General features: G+C 36.4%; 1 protein-coding gene across 26 annotated transcripts; it reads right to left on the reverse strand.

Annotated features, from left to right (window-relative positions):
* Nucleotides 1-1,937: 1,937 nt before the first annotated feature.
* NPGR1 (no pollen germination related 1) lies at nucleotides 1,938-7,908 on the reverse strand. Of its 26 annotated transcripts, none has more exons than XR_016045633.1 (8): nucleotides 7,728-7,908; nucleotides 7,212-7,473; nucleotides 6,009-6,267; nucleotides 5,744-5,779; nucleotides 3,598-4,802; nucleotides 3,200-3,347; nucleotides 2,414-2,836; nucleotides 1,938-2,312 (listed from the first exon to the last, which is right to left on the reverse strand). XR_016045633.1 is itself a non-coding variant. In XM_088853403.1 (8 exons), the coding sequence occupies exons 5-8, from the start codon at nucleotides 4,917-4,919 to the stop codon at nucleotides 2,526-2,528; spliced, it is 1,683 nt and encodes a 560-aa protein (XP_088709529.1). In that variant the 5' UTR covers nucleotides 4,920-4,963; nucleotides 5,646-5,779; nucleotides 6,009-6,267; nucleotides 7,212-7,473; nucleotides 7,810-7,908; the 3' UTR covers nucleotides 1,938-2,525. The 26 variants fall into 26 exon arrangements, 19 of the variants coding, with proteins under 19 accessions (XP_088709529.1, XP_088709525.1, XP_088709530.1 ...); XR_016045638.1 differs by having other exon boundaries at nucleotides 3,103-3,347; XM_088853403.1 differs by adding an exon at nucleotides 4,901-4,963 and having other exon boundaries at nucleotides 1,938-2,836; nucleotides 5,646-5,779; nucleotides 7,810-7,908.
* Nucleotides 7,909-19,865: the final 11,957 nt, after the last annotated feature.

Genomic DNA, 19,865 nt, shown 5'->3' on the forward strand with positions numbered 1-19,865 from the left:
CTACATGAACTACCCCAACATATTATCACTACACATGGTGATTATTTTTCTTGTTGAAGTGTCAGGTTAATTTTTAACTTTTTACATCTAAAAACAGTTGAATCATGTCAAGATCTGCAGAAGACCTTGCATGGCAACATGGGGTCAGACTTGATCCCAACAAAAAAGACAAAATTATTTGTAATTACTGTCAAAGAGTGATAAGTAGTGGGGTACATAGGTTCAAGTAACACTTGGCAGGGGTTAAAGGAGATGTTTTTACATGCACTAGTATCCCTAGTAATGTAAAAAAATAGATGGCGGCAATTCTTAATGCTAACAAAGGTAAGAATTTCATTGAGTTGTTATATTTGTGAAGAATAATCCACTAAAACGTAATATATTTGTTTTAGCTTGCTATGTATAGGGATGCTATAGGATCCTTCGGAACTAGACTTGCCAGGAATTCTCGAACTATGATGGATCCAGGTTATCTTCTCACTAATATTTTGTTCATTCAGATATTTAATCTTATGAATTGTTCTTGCCCTTACAATACTTTTTGCATTTTAATCCAGCTGAATGGTGAGAGATATATGGTACTGATGTACCTCACCTAAAGAGGATAGCAATCAAGGTGTTCTCCCATACATGTTCTACTACTGGCTGTGAGCGTAACTGGAGTACGTTCCAATGGTTGCACACTATTAGGAGGAATCGACTTGCTTCTGAGAAGCTTCATAAACTAGTGTACGTTCATTATAATTTAAACCTCCGAGAGCGACAAATAAGAAGGTAGCTTGAAGATTATGGGTCAATAGACTTAGACAAAATATTTGTCACAAACACAATAGACCAATGGGTAGTAGAAGAGGAGGAGCCAGTGTTTCACAAGAGAGCACTCCTTGAGGCTATCGATGAGGAAGATCTGAAGAAGGTGATGAGCAACATGAAAGCGGAAGCAGTCAGCCAACGCATCCACAATTCGTCGAAGATGTCGGTGATATTGCGCCTAATGAGGGAGAGTGGGAAGGGGGTCTAAGAGAAAATGAGAGAGACGATGATTCTGAGGCCACCTTATCCCAGCCATATCATTCACATATCGAGTCCCAACAGCAACAGTATAAGGATGAGCATGACAGTGTAGGTGAGCATGAAGGATGGACAAGCTTCGGGGATTTTGGATTGGCAACACAACAAAACACTAACTCTCAAGGATTTGGGTATAGTCAGATGCCTGCTAATATCGATGATTCGTTTTTAGATCAAATCAATGAATTGTCAAACGAATTCAATCAATGGCACCAACGTGACCAAGAAGAACAACAACGTTGTTTGTTATTTTATTTTTAGATCGTATGTTACTAATTGTATGCTTTATTGTAGTCCATGTATGTTGATATACTTACTCCATGAAAATTCTATGTTTATCCTTTTGTGTGATGTAAATTAAATGCTGAATAGTAGTTCATACAGGGAAAGAACATATCAATATTCACATATTCATGCAAAAACATGAAAATTCTTAATGGAGTACCCTCATTTCTTATTGAATTCCTAAAAAACAATATTTATAATGAATTTTAATAATTTTTTCGGATTTTTTTGAAGCTTTATTCTGACCGATTCACCTGATTCCCAATCGGATGGCCGATCTGGATCGGTTTTTGAGGTACCCGATCCGGATCATCGATCCGCTTTTTAAACCATTGATACAAAAAGGTCACGATCATTTAGAACCCTTCAATATCAATATGAAATCTAATAGCTTGAGTGCGTCACAAAGTTCTAAAAAATATCTGTTGAAGTTTGTACTTGGTTAATAGAATAAATGCAACTATTCAATTCTACATCCAATGGTCAAGATTAATTGCAACTACCTTGTACTAAAGGTAAATAATCTTAATGTATACTTTTCTTCTTTTTTTTCCGTATGTACATAACAACACATCAGGCCATCAACAAATAAAGCTTCCGCGTATATTTTCAACATATATAATGCATGCTACAATATGAAATTATACAGATGGCAATGAGACTCTAACAAGGCTCCAAGTTCCATAAAATCTGCAGTGACAAAATTTTACATGCTCGTCTTGAGCTGTTGAATTTGTACGTTTCAACCAACGAGCCCGAACAACGATTGACGTAAGAGAAACTCAACTAAACCCACATTTGAGTTTATGAAGAACTCATTTATCATAGTGGGGTAGTCTTCTGAACAAGCACACTGAATCTTTGTTTCAGTTGCAATTGGCTTGAAGCCCACCAAATTTACAGAATCCATGTCATATTACTGACCAGAAAGGGGTCATCCATCAATCAACGTAAACCTACATAAAAGTTACATTGAACCCATCTGTCATTGCGGGCTGATCATCCAAACCAGTACACTCATAAGCTTATTTCACTTGCTATTTGTTTAATAACTTACTTAGTGATTTGTTGATATCATTTCACATAATACACCAAGATAGGTCTGTAAGAAGCAAAGCTCTGTAATATATCAAAAGAACCTGAATAAACCCAAAAAAGACATCAATCAGTCAGTCAAAGTCTTGCACTGGTGCCAACAGTTTTAGCTCATATGAGGCCTGGAAACAATCAGCAGCTTGCTGAAGTGAACCTTCCATCTTTGAGACTATACCAAGGTTCAACCAAGCTTCATGGTTAGTGGGTTGCAATCTTAAAGCGTTCATCAAGAAACTTCTAGCAATGGCAAGTGACTTCTTTCCATGCTGTCTCAGTGCTTTGGCCATGGAGATCATGCTAGGAACATGGTCAGGATCAATGGATAGAGCGATTGAAAAGGCTATTAGGGCCTCTCCATGTAGTGACTGGGAATCAAAAAGCTCGCCTGAAAATGATTATTATGTTAGTATTGTTCATTTCAAGGTTTAAAAACTTGGCTCAGGCTTAGGACTCTGCCCTTTTCCGAGCAGAGTTTCAGACTCACCCAAGTCATGTATAAGCCCAAAAAAGGCTCAAAATTTGCAGAAATTAGAAGGACATGTAAGGTGGATGCAGCAATGCGTGAAAAAAATTTAACTTTTCGTTTGAAAATGTCCCAAATGGAGCCTATCAGAGATTTTAGATTAAATAGGTCAGAGTTATAGGAGAGACCATAGTCATAATCATAGAACCAAAACAAGTGGTCGTCTTTGTGGAGATAGACACAAACGGAGGTGCTTAACCTTTGAACTGAGAAGAATATTACAACCTGTGGCGTGCCAATTCATGGGTGAATAGAAGCTGATGGATTTTGCTTTATCCACACAAACACATGCATCAGAGAACATCCCAAGTCTTGTATAAATGCCTGCCAAATCATGCCATGCTTTCATTTCGAAATTTTTGCCAAAACCTACCTGTCCAAAAAGACGGCCCACCAAAGAATTATCAGTAACCTTGATGCTCACTGCAAACTGCGAGTGTATGCTAATAGGCGAAAAAACAAAAAAGCAAAAGCTGTCAGTCTCCCTTTTGGTTTTGTAATGTTACTTGATTATTGAGCTACTATTTTTACTTTTTCATTTTTCGATTTTTGCTTTTAACATGGTTTTTGGGGGTGATGCCATTTTGTCTACCCATTTTTACTGATAAAAGAGTCAAACATACTTCCATATCAGTTTTCCAAGGAGTTTTTTCCCTCTGAGCTTGAACAAGAGTGAGCAAGGTTCTATATATTTCAATAGCCTGAGAGGGTTGCCCTTCCGAGATTTGAAGCATTGCTTTCAACCTCAAAAACCTCAAGCTCTCATCTTTCTCTGTCTCGTCTAAAGCAATGTCCACTATTGTCTCAGCATCCTTAAACTGTTGTTCTGCCGATAAAACCAGTGCCAAGAGCCTCCATCCTTCCACCAAACTACCACCCACCACCTCAAGGAATTTGGTTACATTATCCAAAGCTTCCGTCAAGTTTCTTTGGACTGCATTCTCCAATCCAAGACAAAGAATCACATATGGATCTTGTCTCTCTGTCAATAAAGCTTTTTGTAATGATTTCAAGCTTTCACCTTGCAAAACCTTCCTCTCTGTATCTGACACCCCACCATGCCTAGCATATTTCCCATAATTTACTCCAAGTAAGAAGTGGGCAACACCGTGCCTATGGTCATCTTTGGAGCAATCAATAGCCCTTTGGCCGAAATTTATTCCTTCGTGAGTAAGTTTGGGATTTTGGGAACATAGCTTTGCTGCCAGAAGAAGAGAAGGGAGGTGATTGGGCTTCTCACTAGGACCCAAACTCTTCTTTAACAAATTCAAAGCTACCTCGTCTTCTCCTCTAGCACTGTAACAAAGAGCAAGAAGGTACCATCTATCCGCTCTATGGTGAACACCAGGAAAAATTTGCTCAATATGATCAGATAGAGGCTCAAAGAGCCCAGCTACAGATAATGCAAATGTAAGATGGTTAAATATCTCTTGGTCCCAAGGTATTTCTTGGGAAGCTACCTTTGTCATAAGGAGCAAAAGTAATAAAATTGCCTCCTCTGTGTTAGACATTGGGGTGATCTTCAAGGAGGTTTGCAAATCAGGATGTGGGCTGGCTTCAATGCCACTGTATAGAAGAACTGCAGCTAAGTCTCTTTGTATAGCGGCCAAACTTATTGGATCTAAATTCCATGGCTTGATGAGTACTCGACGATAAGCGAAGATAGCTTCTTCAATAAGGCCAGCCTGCTTCCAGAGCTTAGGGAGAGATTCAAGGGCCTTGTGAAACATATCTTGCATTTTGCATTCATCAATAAACCCATCTGGTATCCCATTGGGCAGTGCAGATTCCACCGTATCGATTATTGTTTTGCATTCCCTTGCAGCATCTGAAATGTCCAAACTCAAAATTAAAGAAAAGACAAAAAAAAAAGAAGCAGAAATAAATCTAGTTACTTATCATTTCAATGCACGATCATAAGGCGACCTATAAAAGAAAATATCATTCCTTCAAAGGTGCTGTTTTATGTAGAGGGAAAATCTCATCCATCTGCAAATAAATTCATAATTTCATTAGTTCATTCTTAAACACTGATTGGATGTTGAGATGGAAGAATGGCAAGACAAGAAGTGATAGAAATCGAAATAAATACATTTGGGAGAACTTAGGTACGGCTCTAATAAGTGATAAGATGAGAAAAAATAGGCTTAGGTCGGCTGGCCATGTGCAGCGCAAACTGAGTACAGCACCTGTTGAGAGGAGCGAGTTAGTTCAAGTGGAAGGCTTATAAAGGGCAAGGAGTAAGCCCGAGAGGACACAATTGAAAGTAGTGAGAAAAGATATGGGGACTTATGGCCTCATTGAGAGCATGACCCTTGATAGAACAGAATGACAGACCAGGATTCATGTAATCGATCCCAAATAGTTGGGAAATAGCTCTGATGATGATCATTCTTAACCACTGGGAATCAAAGCAATAAATTTCACATTTTTCTCCCTCTCAACTCTTATCAATCATCAATTTTCAATTTCATTAGTGAAAAAGAAGTATAACGTTATCCATATAGTCATAGAAAACATATGATGCTAAGTGGCATTACTATCCAATAAATGGATAGACAGTGATGGGCAGAGAGTGGACAGATCAAAACATCAAATTAAATCACCCAAGTTGGAGGTCCTGCTGTCACCATCACTGTCCATCCATGGTTGGGATGGTTATAACACTTACAAGTTACGACCATGGCTTTTTGATGGTCATATGGAACATAATCTGCTAACCCATTAGGTAAAAAGTTCTACTCTTTTCAAGGTCCAATTCATAACTACCCTGAAATAGCTGGCATGTGTGTGAGGCCATGAAATCTGCACATAATAAATAAAAAAGGAAAAAGCTCAAGTAATATAGCTCATAAGAAAAACAGGTATACTTAACAAACAATTACACCAAAAACCCAATAATTAATCAGAAGATATATGAGAGGTAAAGGGTTCTTAAATTAAAAGGGAATAAACTCTAAGAGAAGAGAGCCACTCTTGTAAATAAGAAGAACACTGCCTAACATAGATATCTGAATCGGCAAATAACAGATACCTTTATAACGGCCAAGACCCTCCAAGGACTTAGCTTTAAGTAAAATTGCCTCTAATAGAAGGCTCACAGAGTGCATGGACATAACATTTGTAGGCGCAGGCTCACTTTTCGACTTCCCTTTCTTCCGTTTGGGTCTCTCAGCTATAGATTTACTCATTCTAGGTGCAATTCCCCTAATGTCTATTCCCTGAAACACCTGAAGTGCTGCACTGAAATTCCCTCTCTGATATTCAAGTCGTCCTAACAAGGCCCTTGCTTCCTGTATCAAATATCGAATTGTAGTATTTTGAGAGGTCTAAGAAGAAGGGAATTCTGCCCAATAATTAGAGAGATGGAAAATAAAAATAGACAGAGAAAAGAGAACAAACAGACTTTCTCTTGGGAGAGTGAAAAAGAAAAGAAGCCCCACAATTCAGAGAGTTGAACTTGCAAATCAAACAAAGCTAAGGAAAATCAAGAGAAAGCTGATAAAAACCAAATTTTTTCTAGAGAAGATTAAAAAACAAGGAAAAAAAAAATCATAACACCTGCAAAGAAGAGAATGTAATTATCACAGGAGAGAAAACAAGAAAAAAAAAAAAAAAAAAAAACAAAATGCTGGCAAACAGTAACATCTTTTTGGGTGGATAAAAAGGCATGTGCAACATAAAAAGCTGAGTATACTTCTTCTTCAACAGTGCGTGGTTTTGTTTTATTTTTAAAAAAACAAAAGGCAAAAGACAACAAAGCCATTTCAGAGCACAAGGAATTGAAACCACAGTAGAGAAATATGAAAAAACCCAACCACTTTGGGTGGGTTTAAGAATTGAAAGATATCAACATAGACATGTTCAAAAAACCAAACGTCTTTTCTTGTGAATCAAATACAACTTTTAAGTACTAACGATCCAGAATTTCGGATAATAGAACCTCCATGAAAAAGAGGAAAACCCCCATTTTTATGAAAACAAAGCAATATCACAGTTCAGGATTCAGTCTGCAAATCAGAGAACCATTTGCCTTTGGTGGGCAAAGAAAAAAAAACAACCTGAATTTGGATAAACCACCCTCTAAATCAGGGAAACTGAACGACCCAACCTCTTCGTTCTGAGGAAATAAAAAAGCGAAAATTCCACATTCATGGAATCTAACCTGAAATCACCCCAGAAAAAATATTTTCGATTTTGGGTAGGCATAGTTTTTGGTAAAACACAAGAAACCAACCTCATAATTCAGAGAGAGAGCTTCTTTAAGAGTGCATTCCACATCTTCAAGCTGGCTTTCTTCAAACCTCGAATCCCAATCCCATGTTCTTGAAGAGAGGGCACTCGCCGAGAAATCCCTTGTAGCAAGTGATTCTGGCGATTGTGGAACCTCCTCGAACTTGAATTGTTCTCCGGAACAAGCACACAACATGATTTGTGATTGCTATCAAGTATCAAGTGACCCAAATTTCGAAAAGTCACAGATTTTCCTGTCAGAAAGCCTGAAAATGAGAACATTTTGACCCATTGAGATCAAGCTTTTAAATATCCATTCCTAGAGTTAGGAAATTATCTCTAGAAGGGAGTTTCAGAAGTTATGAATTGTGAAAGCATATACTCGTTACAACAACAAAAAAAAAGTTTCAGAGATATAGTTTTAGAGCCCAAGGGATTAAAGAAAGCATCAGATAATAAAAACACCACTACCAATAATAATAATAACTAGACATTAAAAAACGAAGAAAATGATTCTTACTCGCCAAAAAACCAAAGAAATCCTCAGAATTCCTGTATATAATAGAAAAAATAAGAAGGTGAAGACCCAGTCTTGGCCTTACTTATGAATCCCAAAAACCCATTTCTGATCATTAATTTCACAAACAAAAACTCCATCGTCTTCCATGTTTCCTTCTCGGTTGATGAACAAATTTTCCCACTCAAATGTATCGTTTAAAAAACCAAACTTAAAGCATTTATGAAACAACAAAATCCCCAAAATTACATAATATTGCTAATAAGAATAGATTTATTCACTAAAATCCAATGGTCAACCGTACATTTGCAGGAATCAAATCTATAAAAAAATGAAAAAGACCCAAAGATCCACGTTGATAAAACCGACAAAAGAGCCAATAGTATAGAGAGAAAGAGAGATTTGATCAAGAACAGAGGGGCAAAAGAAACAAATTTTGAATAAGAAAATGAAAGAATTCAACTTTAAAGAAGGGAAAGGACAGAGAGGGATGGGCACCTATGACATGGGAAGGGTGAGACAAAGTAGAAAATGAAGTACAGAGAAAGCTATCAGTAAAAACCAGAAATTTTGAATCCAACAACAATCAAAACTGGCTTCTTCTTCTTTTTTGTTGAATACTTCATTTGTTTCTGATTTACCATCTTGGCTGGTTTTACCATAATTAGTTTTTGGGACTCCTTTTCATGCCAAAAATGGGAATTTTTTTCTCCCCAATTTTAAATTAGTTTGGAACGTGGCATTTAACCAGTCGAAATCATTTTTTTTTTCTCTTCTTGTTTTTAAAAAAAATGGTTTTCATAAATTTTTTGGGAATTACCAAAACTTTTCCTTTCGATATTTTTGAAATTTGGAAGTTTGAATAACGGAAACCAAGTGGGACTTGGAGCCTCCCGCGGTGCACCTCACCACAGATGGAGAAGTTAAACAATTAACCCTATTTTTGTAATAAATATCCAAGGTGCCTATAGTTTTTATTTTCATTATATTGGGCAAATTATGATATACAAGAAATATAAATACGAGTAATGGTTCGATAGGACCTTCCCCCACCTATATGTATAGGATTTTAAATAATCACCATTAAATTTAGCACAGTTCTCTAAAAAATTATCACATAGATGTAGGACTTGACTTTTCTGTAGATCTGTGTCAAATTTAATAATGATCATTTGAAGTCCTACACATATGAGGGAAGATCCTATAGGATCATTTTTCTATAAATATTTGGGAAACTCAAGTTTTTGCAAGATTTTGTAGGATTTGTCATTTACATGTGGGCTTGGGACCAGGCTGGGCTAGTCTGGGCCAGGGCACCTGATCTGGTGCTTCCCATAACTGACTTGAGGAGTAGGGCCTGGGCCTATTCAAGCGGGTGAATGGGGTTGAAGTTAGTCCTTGAGTTTTAGCTATCGACCTAAGTTGTCATTCCCACTAACGCATTTGAAAACCACCAATTATTTCTAAAAAACCTATCTACTAAAAAACGGGTGGGGCAACAACAAATAAAACTAATAAAAAATAAATAAATAATAAGGTTTAGGCTGGCCTAGCCCTGTTGTGCCCCTAATGTAGGTGTCGTCCACCCCAACCCTATATTGACCCTGACTCAACCCCTGGGCCACTCAAGCTTTAGTTTCTTAGGGCTAGGCTTAAGTTGTCTGGCAAATTGACAACCCTATTTCCTTAAAGGTGAATTTCTTTGGTGCATAATACTTACATCATCTTATGTAAAATTTGGGGGGCAGACTAATTTCCATTTACTTGTGCACGCTGCACACTATCGTTAGGATGAGCACATTTTCGAGTGTTCCAAAACTTGGGGGCATTTTAGTTAAATTTCGTAAAGAGAAGGGCTATGTTTACCATGGTTTGTTTGACCAGTTTTAAATTGAAAAGTTATGATTCTTCGCACGATGCTCAAGGTTGTGAGAACGTGGGAGCCTCAGACTCAGAGCAGAGCCTCTGGCATTACCAGACGAAAAAGACAAAAATACCCCACATTTAAATTCAAATGGACAAAACCGCCACTACCAATATTGAAATTGTCAAAGATACCCCTTTGTTTGAACTTTGAAGGCGACAACACGAGATGGCAATACCGAGACATGACAAAGTTTGCCTCAGCCCAAACTCCATTTAGAAGTACGTTTGGTTCCTAATTAGTTGATGGAAATCTTTATTTTCCTATACTTATGGAGAGAGGATCTTTAAATTAGTTGAGTTTAGGAATAAAGATTCATTTAATGTCTTTGGAGTTGAGATTAGGGATGATATATGAGTAGATTGGTGACTTGGGAAGAGTTATTCATTCTTGTGTGCGGACCTAGAAAAATAGTAATGAAACAGGAGGCCATAAGGTCTTCATTTTTTGTCAAAACAATAAATAAATAAGGATTCAAAATTTATATGCCACGTGTTCTTTTTTGGGCAAGCTTTGTTTGATGTCCTACCCTTTATCCAATCGCCCGTTCTGAATAGAGGGTTAAGATTGCCTCAATCACAATTTCACACGTCTCTATTTTTATTTTAGTTTTATTTTTTTTCTATAAACTATTTTGATACCAAATTTTGGATGTCCGATCCTCTATTAAACTTGCATTAGCGAAAAATATAAAAAAAAAATATTTTCAATAAAATAAAATGACCAAAATACTTTTGAAATATTCAAGGGGTAGTTTGGTCATTATATTTTATCAAAAAATATGTTTAATATTTTTTATAGGTGCATCCCAATGAGAAGATGGCACGTACCAAATTTCATATTCATAAAATTTGTATAAAAAAAATTAAAAATAAAATACTTTGTGACATCGAATCTAAGATCAAACAATAAGTGGCTCTCTTAATCAAAATTGGACGGCTGGATGGTAAAGGGAGGATAGAACTTCTATGCTATAGAGAAAGCATAGACAAGGTTTCTATACTTCCCCTACAACATAGAAGATTTATGCTTCCCCTACCATTCAGCCGTCCAATTTTGATAAAGAGAGCCACTTGCCATCTTCTCATTGGGTCACACCTATAAAAAATATTAAAAATATTTTTTTGATAAAATGTAATAACCAAAATACCCCTTAAAATTTTTAGGGGTATTTTGGTTATTTTATTTTATTGAAAATATTTTTTTTATAATTTTCGTTAGTGTGAGTTTAATAGAGGATTGGACGTCTAAAATTTAGTGTCAAAATAGTTTATAGAAAAAAAATTAGTAATAAAATAGTGTAGAGACGTGACATTGTGATTGGAGCAATCTTAGCCCTCCATTTAGAGTGGAAGATTGGATAAGAGGAAGTATATAAGTTTTATGCTGTAGAAGAAACATAGAAAGCTTGCCCTTTATTGTATAGTTAGCCTAATTTTACGTGGCTCTTAATTTGATAGCATAGTTTGAAGGGTAAAGATTCAAGCTTTCAATATAATTGAAAACTTGGGCTTTCCATTTGCGATAGTTGTCTTTACTGAGTTTAATAGATATAAAAGATGGAAAGCTTAAAAACACCATAGTTAAAAGGAAAAAAAACACAAACCACAAAAAACATAGAGAAAAGAAAAACTCCTCTAGAAACTCTCAATCAGTAGAGTAAACCAGCTCCACAAACCATAAAAACACCCCAAAAATCGCAGGTCTCTACGGCCACACCAAAAATCCCAGTTCGATTTTTTTTATTTTTTATTTTTATATGAGGTGGGTTTGCTGGATACTCTCTCTAAACCAATACTTTGAGATACTGCGTTTTCATTGGTGTTGTTCCATCTCAAGCTTCATAGATGCCTCATTCTTTTCATTCTACTGTGGAATGTCAAGTTGGGGTTGCTTCAGGTGTCCCTCCAACAAATTATTTACCAAATACTAACTCCTTCCATACAATCAAATATTCCAAAGCATGCAATTAAAGCCTCATATGCCAACAAGAGAAAGGCTTCAAATTCAAAATCTCTGTTAGGTCCATCGACAGCCAAAAAAAGCTTGCACCAAGTTCCAAAGTTTAAGTTGAGGAGTTTAGAGAGAGAAAAGAAATACAGTGAGAGAGGATTGTGGAGAACGCTAGAGAGGGAACGGGCGATAGAGAGACAGTTCAGAAAATGCTACAGAAACATAGGCAGGAGCAAAGAACCCATTGAAATTGGGCCACTGAAAAACAGAGAATGCTAGACAGAGAATAAGAAGCAAAATGCTAGAAAGAGAAAAAGAAGCAAAATGCTAGAGAGAATAAGAAACAAAGGCTACCTTAATAAACCAAGATGTGACTTCAAAGACAACCATAGAGAGAAATACAGAGAGGTTGGAGAGAGAACAATGTAGAATCGATTGAAAGAAATACAGAGAAAGAACAATGTAGAATCGATTGAAAGAACAATGTAGAGAGTGAGGAAGCACTTACAGATTAAATCTTTGTTTAGAGAAAGAACATGAAAAGCTTTGATACCATGTAAAATTTCTAAAACCTTAGAGATAGAAAGTGAACCCTCCTTCATTCAACGCCACGAACCACTTACACATTCTGAGGGTAAAGAATAAAATAAATACCCTATACAATGTTGTGAAAGATAGTAAAGGACAATCCCTTCCTTAACATGAGAGACTTTGGAGAAAAAGATGAGGAAAGAAAAAGGTAAAGAGCTTTTTCTTTATGGTTAGCATAAAAGGTGAGGTTGCAAATCGCATATAAACACTATTGGGGAAATTACAAGCATCCTCCTCCCTCCTGTCGTATTTTTTATTTTTTACTAAGTTGCTTATTGTTCGACAATGCAAATACTGGACATGATTTTTTTTCTTTCTTTCATTCAAATCCATTGCTCTCTCTAGAAAAAAAAAACCTAATTCACCTCCATTGAAGGTCGAGGCTGGGATGGGGTTAGAGTGATATTGGACTCACCAAGTTAAAGCCCTCACGTACGAATGCGAATGCACACAAATGCACAGAGCAGCTGGGATGGGGTTAGAGTGATGTTGGCCTCACCCAGTTAAAGCCCTATCGCATGAATGCGAATGTACATAACATAATGATGATATATGGAGTACAAAATTATGTCAAAGTCGATGTGTGTGTATGAGTGATAAAACATACAAATAAAGCAAATAACTTAATGGCACTAATATTTTACATGATTCACCTTTTCAATGTTTTTCCTTTATGAGGTTCTCTCTCATAAAGTTTTTTTTTTTCTAGATGCTTCTCTTTATAAAATAAAAGGTTGTCTTTTTCTGATGTTTCTTCCCTTCTCTCTTTTCTATCGCTACAAATAAAGGTTTAAGAAGATGATCACTTGCCCTCTTAATCTTCTTCTTCTGTTTAGAAATAATAACTCTCTCTCTTCTTCTTTTCTATCAAAGAATGATTAACTTTTTTTGTCTTTTTTTTATCTCTTAAATAATGATAATTTTATCTCTCTTCTTCTTCTCTCTAAAAGCTCTCTAAAAGAGGGATAACTTTCATTTTTTTTTTCTTCTTTACAAATTATCACTCTCTTTTTCTTCTCTACAAAAAAAAGCTTAATGTATCTCTCAACTATCTAGATAAATAGAAATGGAATATTTAACTACCTTATTTATCTTTATCTTGTTTGAACCACATGAAAATATCATTTTAGAGCCCCACGTTTTTTTTAACTTGTATGGGTCAATCGGATAAGAGAATTATACAAAAAAATATCAACCCACATCAATGGACTTCTCATAGATCATGGGATCATGACTTGATCCACACGTCATAGATCTATCTTTCCAAAACTGTCCTTTTCAAAAAAAACTATTTGTATTTGTATCGGCGTTCTTCCCTCGTGGGATGGGAAGCCCAACAAGTAAGCGACCAAGACGTATAGGTTTGTTGCAGTCAACCTCATGATAAGCCCAAGAAGTAAGCGACCAAGACATATGGGTTTGTTGCAGTCAACCTCATGTTTCGCAGAGGGGACTCAAAAGTTGCCACTCTTCAGGAGGAGATCTGCGCCAAGAACAAACAAACACTTGTGTTTTGTGATTACTGGATCTAATTTCTTTGCTTGTGTGTGTTTCGAGGGCTTGAATTTATCTAAGGCAGGAACTGATGTTGCGGAGGCACAGAGCAGGGACAATAGAATTTGTATGGCCATTGGAGTGAACATTAAAAATTTATATTTTGTAAAAAGGGACAGATTTCTCATCAGTTTCTCTCTGTAACATTACCCCTTCTGTTAAAAAAAAAAAACTGTCTTTTATCTTCTTGGCTGCTTGCTATTTGGGTTATAGGAACGTTGAAGAGCTTTTGGAGGTAATACACAAATTTCCTCAAAGCATCAAGAGATTGGGCTTTAAAACTGAGAAATGGGTTTTGATTTATAAGCTACCATTGACGAGAAAAAAGTTGGAGAATAGATGGGGATATGGGTTTTAGAAAGAAACAAGTCTCTCGAAGAATTGTTGGAGGGTATGGGTTTTAGAGTGACGAGCGGGTACTTGGGTATTGAAATCTCACCACAAGGACCTAACTTTAGCAAACAAGAGCTTTCAGAGAAGAAGGGGATCTGAGTTTATTTAATTTTGATAGGTATAAGGGGATTTAAGTTTTAGCTCGAAGAATTGCAGTCTTAGTCCCCAAGCTTTCAGACAATGGACAAGCAAGTCTGTGAATGCACGTGTACATCTCTCAATGGATTGAGCATCATAGTACGCCTTTCTCTCTACACTTTGGACACGCAGTCGTTTTACACAATGTATAGGCGATGCGCTCTCTCTCCTTTTCATTGATGCGGAATTAGTGGTCCGCCAAAGCAAATGCAGGAGTTAAAATATCGGTTCGGTATTTCGAACATCGAGCAATAAAATCAAAGTTTAAAATCTTTTTGTCTGATGTTTGCGTTGTCAGACAAGAAGGTAATTTTGAAAAAAAAAAAAAAAATTTGGTGCTCATAATTTCGGACAAATAAGTGCTCATTTGATAATTAATCCCCATTATTTGGTATAAAAAAAAAGGGTAAAAAAAATTCATGAAAGAAGGATAGAAAAAAATCTTATATACCCTAAGGCAATGTAAATACATGGTATCATTCCCCCAAAAAAATATAGTTTAGATAACTTGTCATTGGTGATAGCGGGAGTTACACCTAATGGGTAATGCTTCATTAGGCAAAAGGAAAGTATAAATTGGTGGCGGTAGCACATCTCTTTCTCTTCCATGCAATTATATTTTTTTTTCCTTTCTCCATGAAAAGCTTCAATGTGGACATTGGATGAATCAAGGTTTAAGAAAATGGATAAGTTTTTCAGCCGGTTGGGTCAGCTCTCCACAAGCTCAGTAACATCAGTTCAGATCAGTCAAATAAGTGATGCAACAAAAAATTAGAAGGAATTAAAGGAAAACAATATTTCTTACATCTTTATGATGACTTACATTTAAATCATTAAAGAATAAATTATTTGGTGTAATAGATAGATTAGGGCCAATTCTTAATCCCCGAAAGGGAGTCAACCTAGTCACACTCTGATCCTGATTCAAATATGCAATTCCCAATCCGAATAGTCAATTTTTAAAATCATAATATGAGGTATAATATTTTACAAAAATCACGTTTGTAGACTTCAAGGGTAAAAAATCATTTTTTTATGTCTCTAGACCAGTTAAACCTGCCCCATATCTCTGTCTTTCACTTTATTTAGAAGTTAATGTGGTGGCAGATATGTTCATTTCATAATCATCATATATCCAAATGTTAAAGATACACTATTTCTCTCATTCTATGTTAATAATGTTTTTCAAGTATCTCCCTCTCTCTCTCTCTCACTCACTCATTCACTCAGTACACGCTTTCTCTCCATTTTATAACAAAAACTTTAATACCATATATATATATATATATATATATATATGACCCAGTCCTGCCGATTGCATTCTCAAGCACAAATCTTCATTGTAGAATGACCATCTTACTTCTTGTGTGACACTTGTATGTCATTCTCTCACAATACAACAAGTTTTTGCAATGGTTGCTAATGATTATGCACATGTACAATGGAATTCTTTTTTTCTTTTTGGTAATTTAGTGGGGAAGACAGGCTCTACCTATTTTTTTAAATAGTTTAAGAGTTAGTTTTATGAAGATGTTAGTAGGGTGGTGTCAATGGAAATGAAAATCACACCATGGTGACAAGGATTGGAGGTGCAACCACAATGACCCAGCCTCCTTTATGAATCCTTTGATCTTCTATTACAAATTTTATTTATTTAAGATCAGGAGATGGGCATGATTCTCTCAACAAATCTAATGTTTCTCTTGTTGTATTATTTCACATATATAAATATTTATGAAAGATAGGAAATCTCGCATTGCAAAAGAAGGCAAAAGATGACGTATCCGAAGGAGTACACAATACATTCACTAACTTGGCTAAAACCATATCGAGGAACACTTTTAAGATTCCAAAAAATGGAAATATAATCTCCTCAACATACCCAAGGAAATCTTAGAGAAGGAACAACTTTGCAAGATACAGTACAAGCTTGATTGTTCCAGCACAAAAAACATATGGTCAATACCTACGCCTCGGAGGGTACAAGCTTTTAACATATTGCAACAATAGAGCTCTCTATGCACGAGATTTTGAGGAATGCATGTATCTTTTCCAAAAGCAATCCTAAAACCAATGACCACATGTTGCTTCCGCATCCAATGGTCTACCCCTAATGGTCTTGGCTTTTTCACCTCCTTTGATTTTCGTTGCGTTTTGCCTAGTTTCATAAGTTAACTTTTCACTTAGAGCACATATGGTTCACAAGAAAATATTTTCTTTGAGATATTTTCATGTGAAAAACATTTCTTTTGTGGTTAGGTGTGAGAACAATTTCATACCAACTGGCTGTCAATTGGTGTAAAAAGATCTCTTGAGACTCATTAGTGTGAAAATATTCCTCACCTTACCATATAAGGGAATTATTTCACATGAAAATATTTTTCGAGAAATATTTTCATGCGAAACAAATATGCCCTTAGTGGAGCTCTCCACCTCTTCCTTAGGTGGGTGTTAGCCTTTCAACAGTCGTGTGGACACCTTGGAAGGAGTGAAATTATCACGACCCCGCCCTTTGATTTCTGCCTTGCCCGCTAGAGGGCAACAGAGTGCGGGACCACGACTAAAGGTAGCGAAAGCCACTCAGGTGGAAGTGCGCTCGACGCTTTTAGAAAGACAGAATCAAAGCAAACCACAAAAGAAAACAAAAACTCCAAACACAACCATACAAAAACTGATCAAATAAAAACCCAAAACATTTATATATATAGTTTCTAGAGTATTACAAAATATCCAAGGCACCAAACGCCCCAACAACGAAATACAAAGTTTCAGACAAAACAACTATATGGCCAACTGCCATCTACACCTACAGTCAAAAGAAAGTTCTTCGTCAAGTCCGGGTCCTCCACTGCCAGCGGCGATCACCCAACAGTCCTTGCTCGACTCACAGGATATCACTCTACAGAGACAAATGTCAAGGAATAAGCTAAAAAGCCCAGTAAGTAGATCAAGAAACCATATCTCTTGCCTATGAGCATTATCTTATAATAATTAAGATGTCATGTAATCATGTGCCCAATTCGTATCTATCAGTGTATCATATATGATTTACAATGAAGCCATAACCAATGAGATATCACGCTATTAGACATGCAAATCTTAACAGGTCAATATTATAATGTACACGTCAACAATTATCTATTAACTCACTCCTTTGACCATCTACACTCGGGGTAGAAGCCCTAATCATCGGGCCATGCCAATCCTATTGTTTAAAACTTCTACTATCACTCAGGAGAGAAGACAATGACAATGGGTGACCCATTCAATAATGCCATCATACGCACACTTCCCCAGCACGCTTTGGGGCTTTTGATAGGCTTGTGGCCTTGCAAGACATGGCTATCTCATAGTGCCCATATAGATTTGGAGGGGTGCGACCCTCCCAAACTTTCACATTCACTTCCTAACTCCCCGTGCTATCATGGGGCGTCCGAGAAGGATCACAGCTACCGGCACCATCATTCACACAGTAGATACCCTACCTAACAAGCAGTTGCCAGCACCATCATTCACACAAGTGCTTATCCACATATTATACATCTGACAACACAGGTCTTACCACATGGCACGTCTCAAAAATCACATACACATGTCTCAACAGAATATATAACATGTACAGTTATCACAATAGAACATGTCTCACTCCATGCTTTCATTTCATAATAGAGCATACTCCTATTTCATAATGGAATAAGTCTTATATTACATTCTTACCATAGCACCCCACACTATCAATGGATAACCCATAGCATAGTGCTTCATACCACATCTGTGGCATAACTAAATTTCAATCATACCCATTCACACTTTCATCAACATTCACTGATTCATGAACATTTCTTACTTTAATGGTGCACATTCACTTGCCCTTAACAGAGTAGGAATTCAAGTGTGATAGTCTGATAAAAATAGACTTAATTTTCAATCTGTAGGGAGTTTTAACATGGTCCCAAAACGATTTTCGAAATAGACTCACTCATAGTTAATTGAAAATGGTTTGAGATGATTTGGATATCATTTGGTCAGTAAACAATTCAGTACAACACATGCAATAGTTCTAGAAATTCACTGCAACTCACAACAGTAACATATTCATACATACAGGGGTATAATTCCCAAACTATAGGAAATTTTAACATGGTTCCGCACCTATTTTTGAAGTAGACTTACCCATATTTTATTTAAAAGTGGTTTGAGATCATTTGGACACCATTTGGTCAGTAAAAAATTCAGTACAAACCATGCAACAGTTTTGGAAATTCATTGCAACTCACAACAGTGATATATTTACACATACAGGGGCATATGTCCTAAACCATAAGGAATTTCAACATGAGTCCAGAGCCATTTTTGAAGTAGACTCACCCATATTTCACTTAAAAGTAGTTTGAAATCATTTGGATACTATTTGGTTTGTAAACAGTTCAGTATAATGCATGTAATAGTTTTAGAAATTCACTACAACTCACAACAGTGATATATTAATAGAAAAATAGGCATAATTTGCAATCCACAGAGAATTTTGGCATAATTCCAAAACCAAATGCAAAGTATACTCACCTATATTTCATTTAAAAGTGATTTGAGACCATTTGGATACCATTTGGTCAGTAAATATAAGATACACGGATGTGGAGAAGCACTGCTTAACCCTCGTGCGGGCAATGCAAAAATTAAGACACCACGTCTTGTCCCATTCTGTCAAGCTTATTTCAAAGATGGATCCACTTAAGTACTTATTGGAGAAACCAATTCTCAATGGTTGCCTAGTAAGGTGGAGAATGCTGTTAAGCGAGTTCGAGATTGATTGTCACTCAAAAATCGATCAAAGGACAAGCCATAACTGAGCACGCATTGCCTAAACGAAGTTTTAGATTATTTGGACACAATTTAATCAGTAAACAGTTCAGTACAAAATATGCAATAGTTCTGGAAATTCACTGCAACTCAAAACAGTGATATATTCATAGAAAGAGGGGCATATTCCAATCAGTAGAGAATTTTGGCATAATTCCAAAACCAATTTTGACATGGACTCACCCATATTTCATTTAAAGCAGTTTGAGCACATTTGGACATGATTTGGTCAGTGAACAGCCTTGTGCAAAAGAATATAGAGTTCATAGAATTTCATGTCACATAGTTGACATGTTTTAGCAAAAGCCTCATAACTTTCTAATAACAAGAGATATCAATATGAGGTCTTTTCCCCACCAAATTTTTTGGTTAAAAGAAGTATTCTCAATGCTCAAACAATTGCTTAAAGAAGAATCATAATTCTGGAAAAACATAATACAAGCTGAGCAAGGTAATTATCTACACCCATTTCCACCATCACTTTCATATTCATAAAATCTAAATCCACTTACAGCACTCAAAAGGAACCCAATTTTCACCACATAGGTCAAGTTTCCAAGGGTAGCTCAAGCTTGGAAGTTCTAAGTGTTTGAGAAGGGAGGACGTGGGAGAGAGAGAGAGGGCTAAAGCCTTTTGAGGTTTGTGAAGGGGGCTTATTTATAGGCAATAAGGGGGTGTTAGCAGGCAGGTGGCAAGCAAAGGGCTACAAGTGGCAAACAGAGGGCATG

Source organism: Amborella trichopoda, chromosome 12, assembly GCF_054954075.1.
Source record: "Amborella trichopoda isolate Santa Cruz 75 chromosome 12, AtrichopodaSantaCruz75HAP2 v2.0, whole genome shotgun sequence".
Lineage (NCBI taxonomy): Eukaryota > Viridiplantae > Streptophyta > Magnoliopsida > Amborellales > Amborellaceae > Amborella > Amborella trichopoda.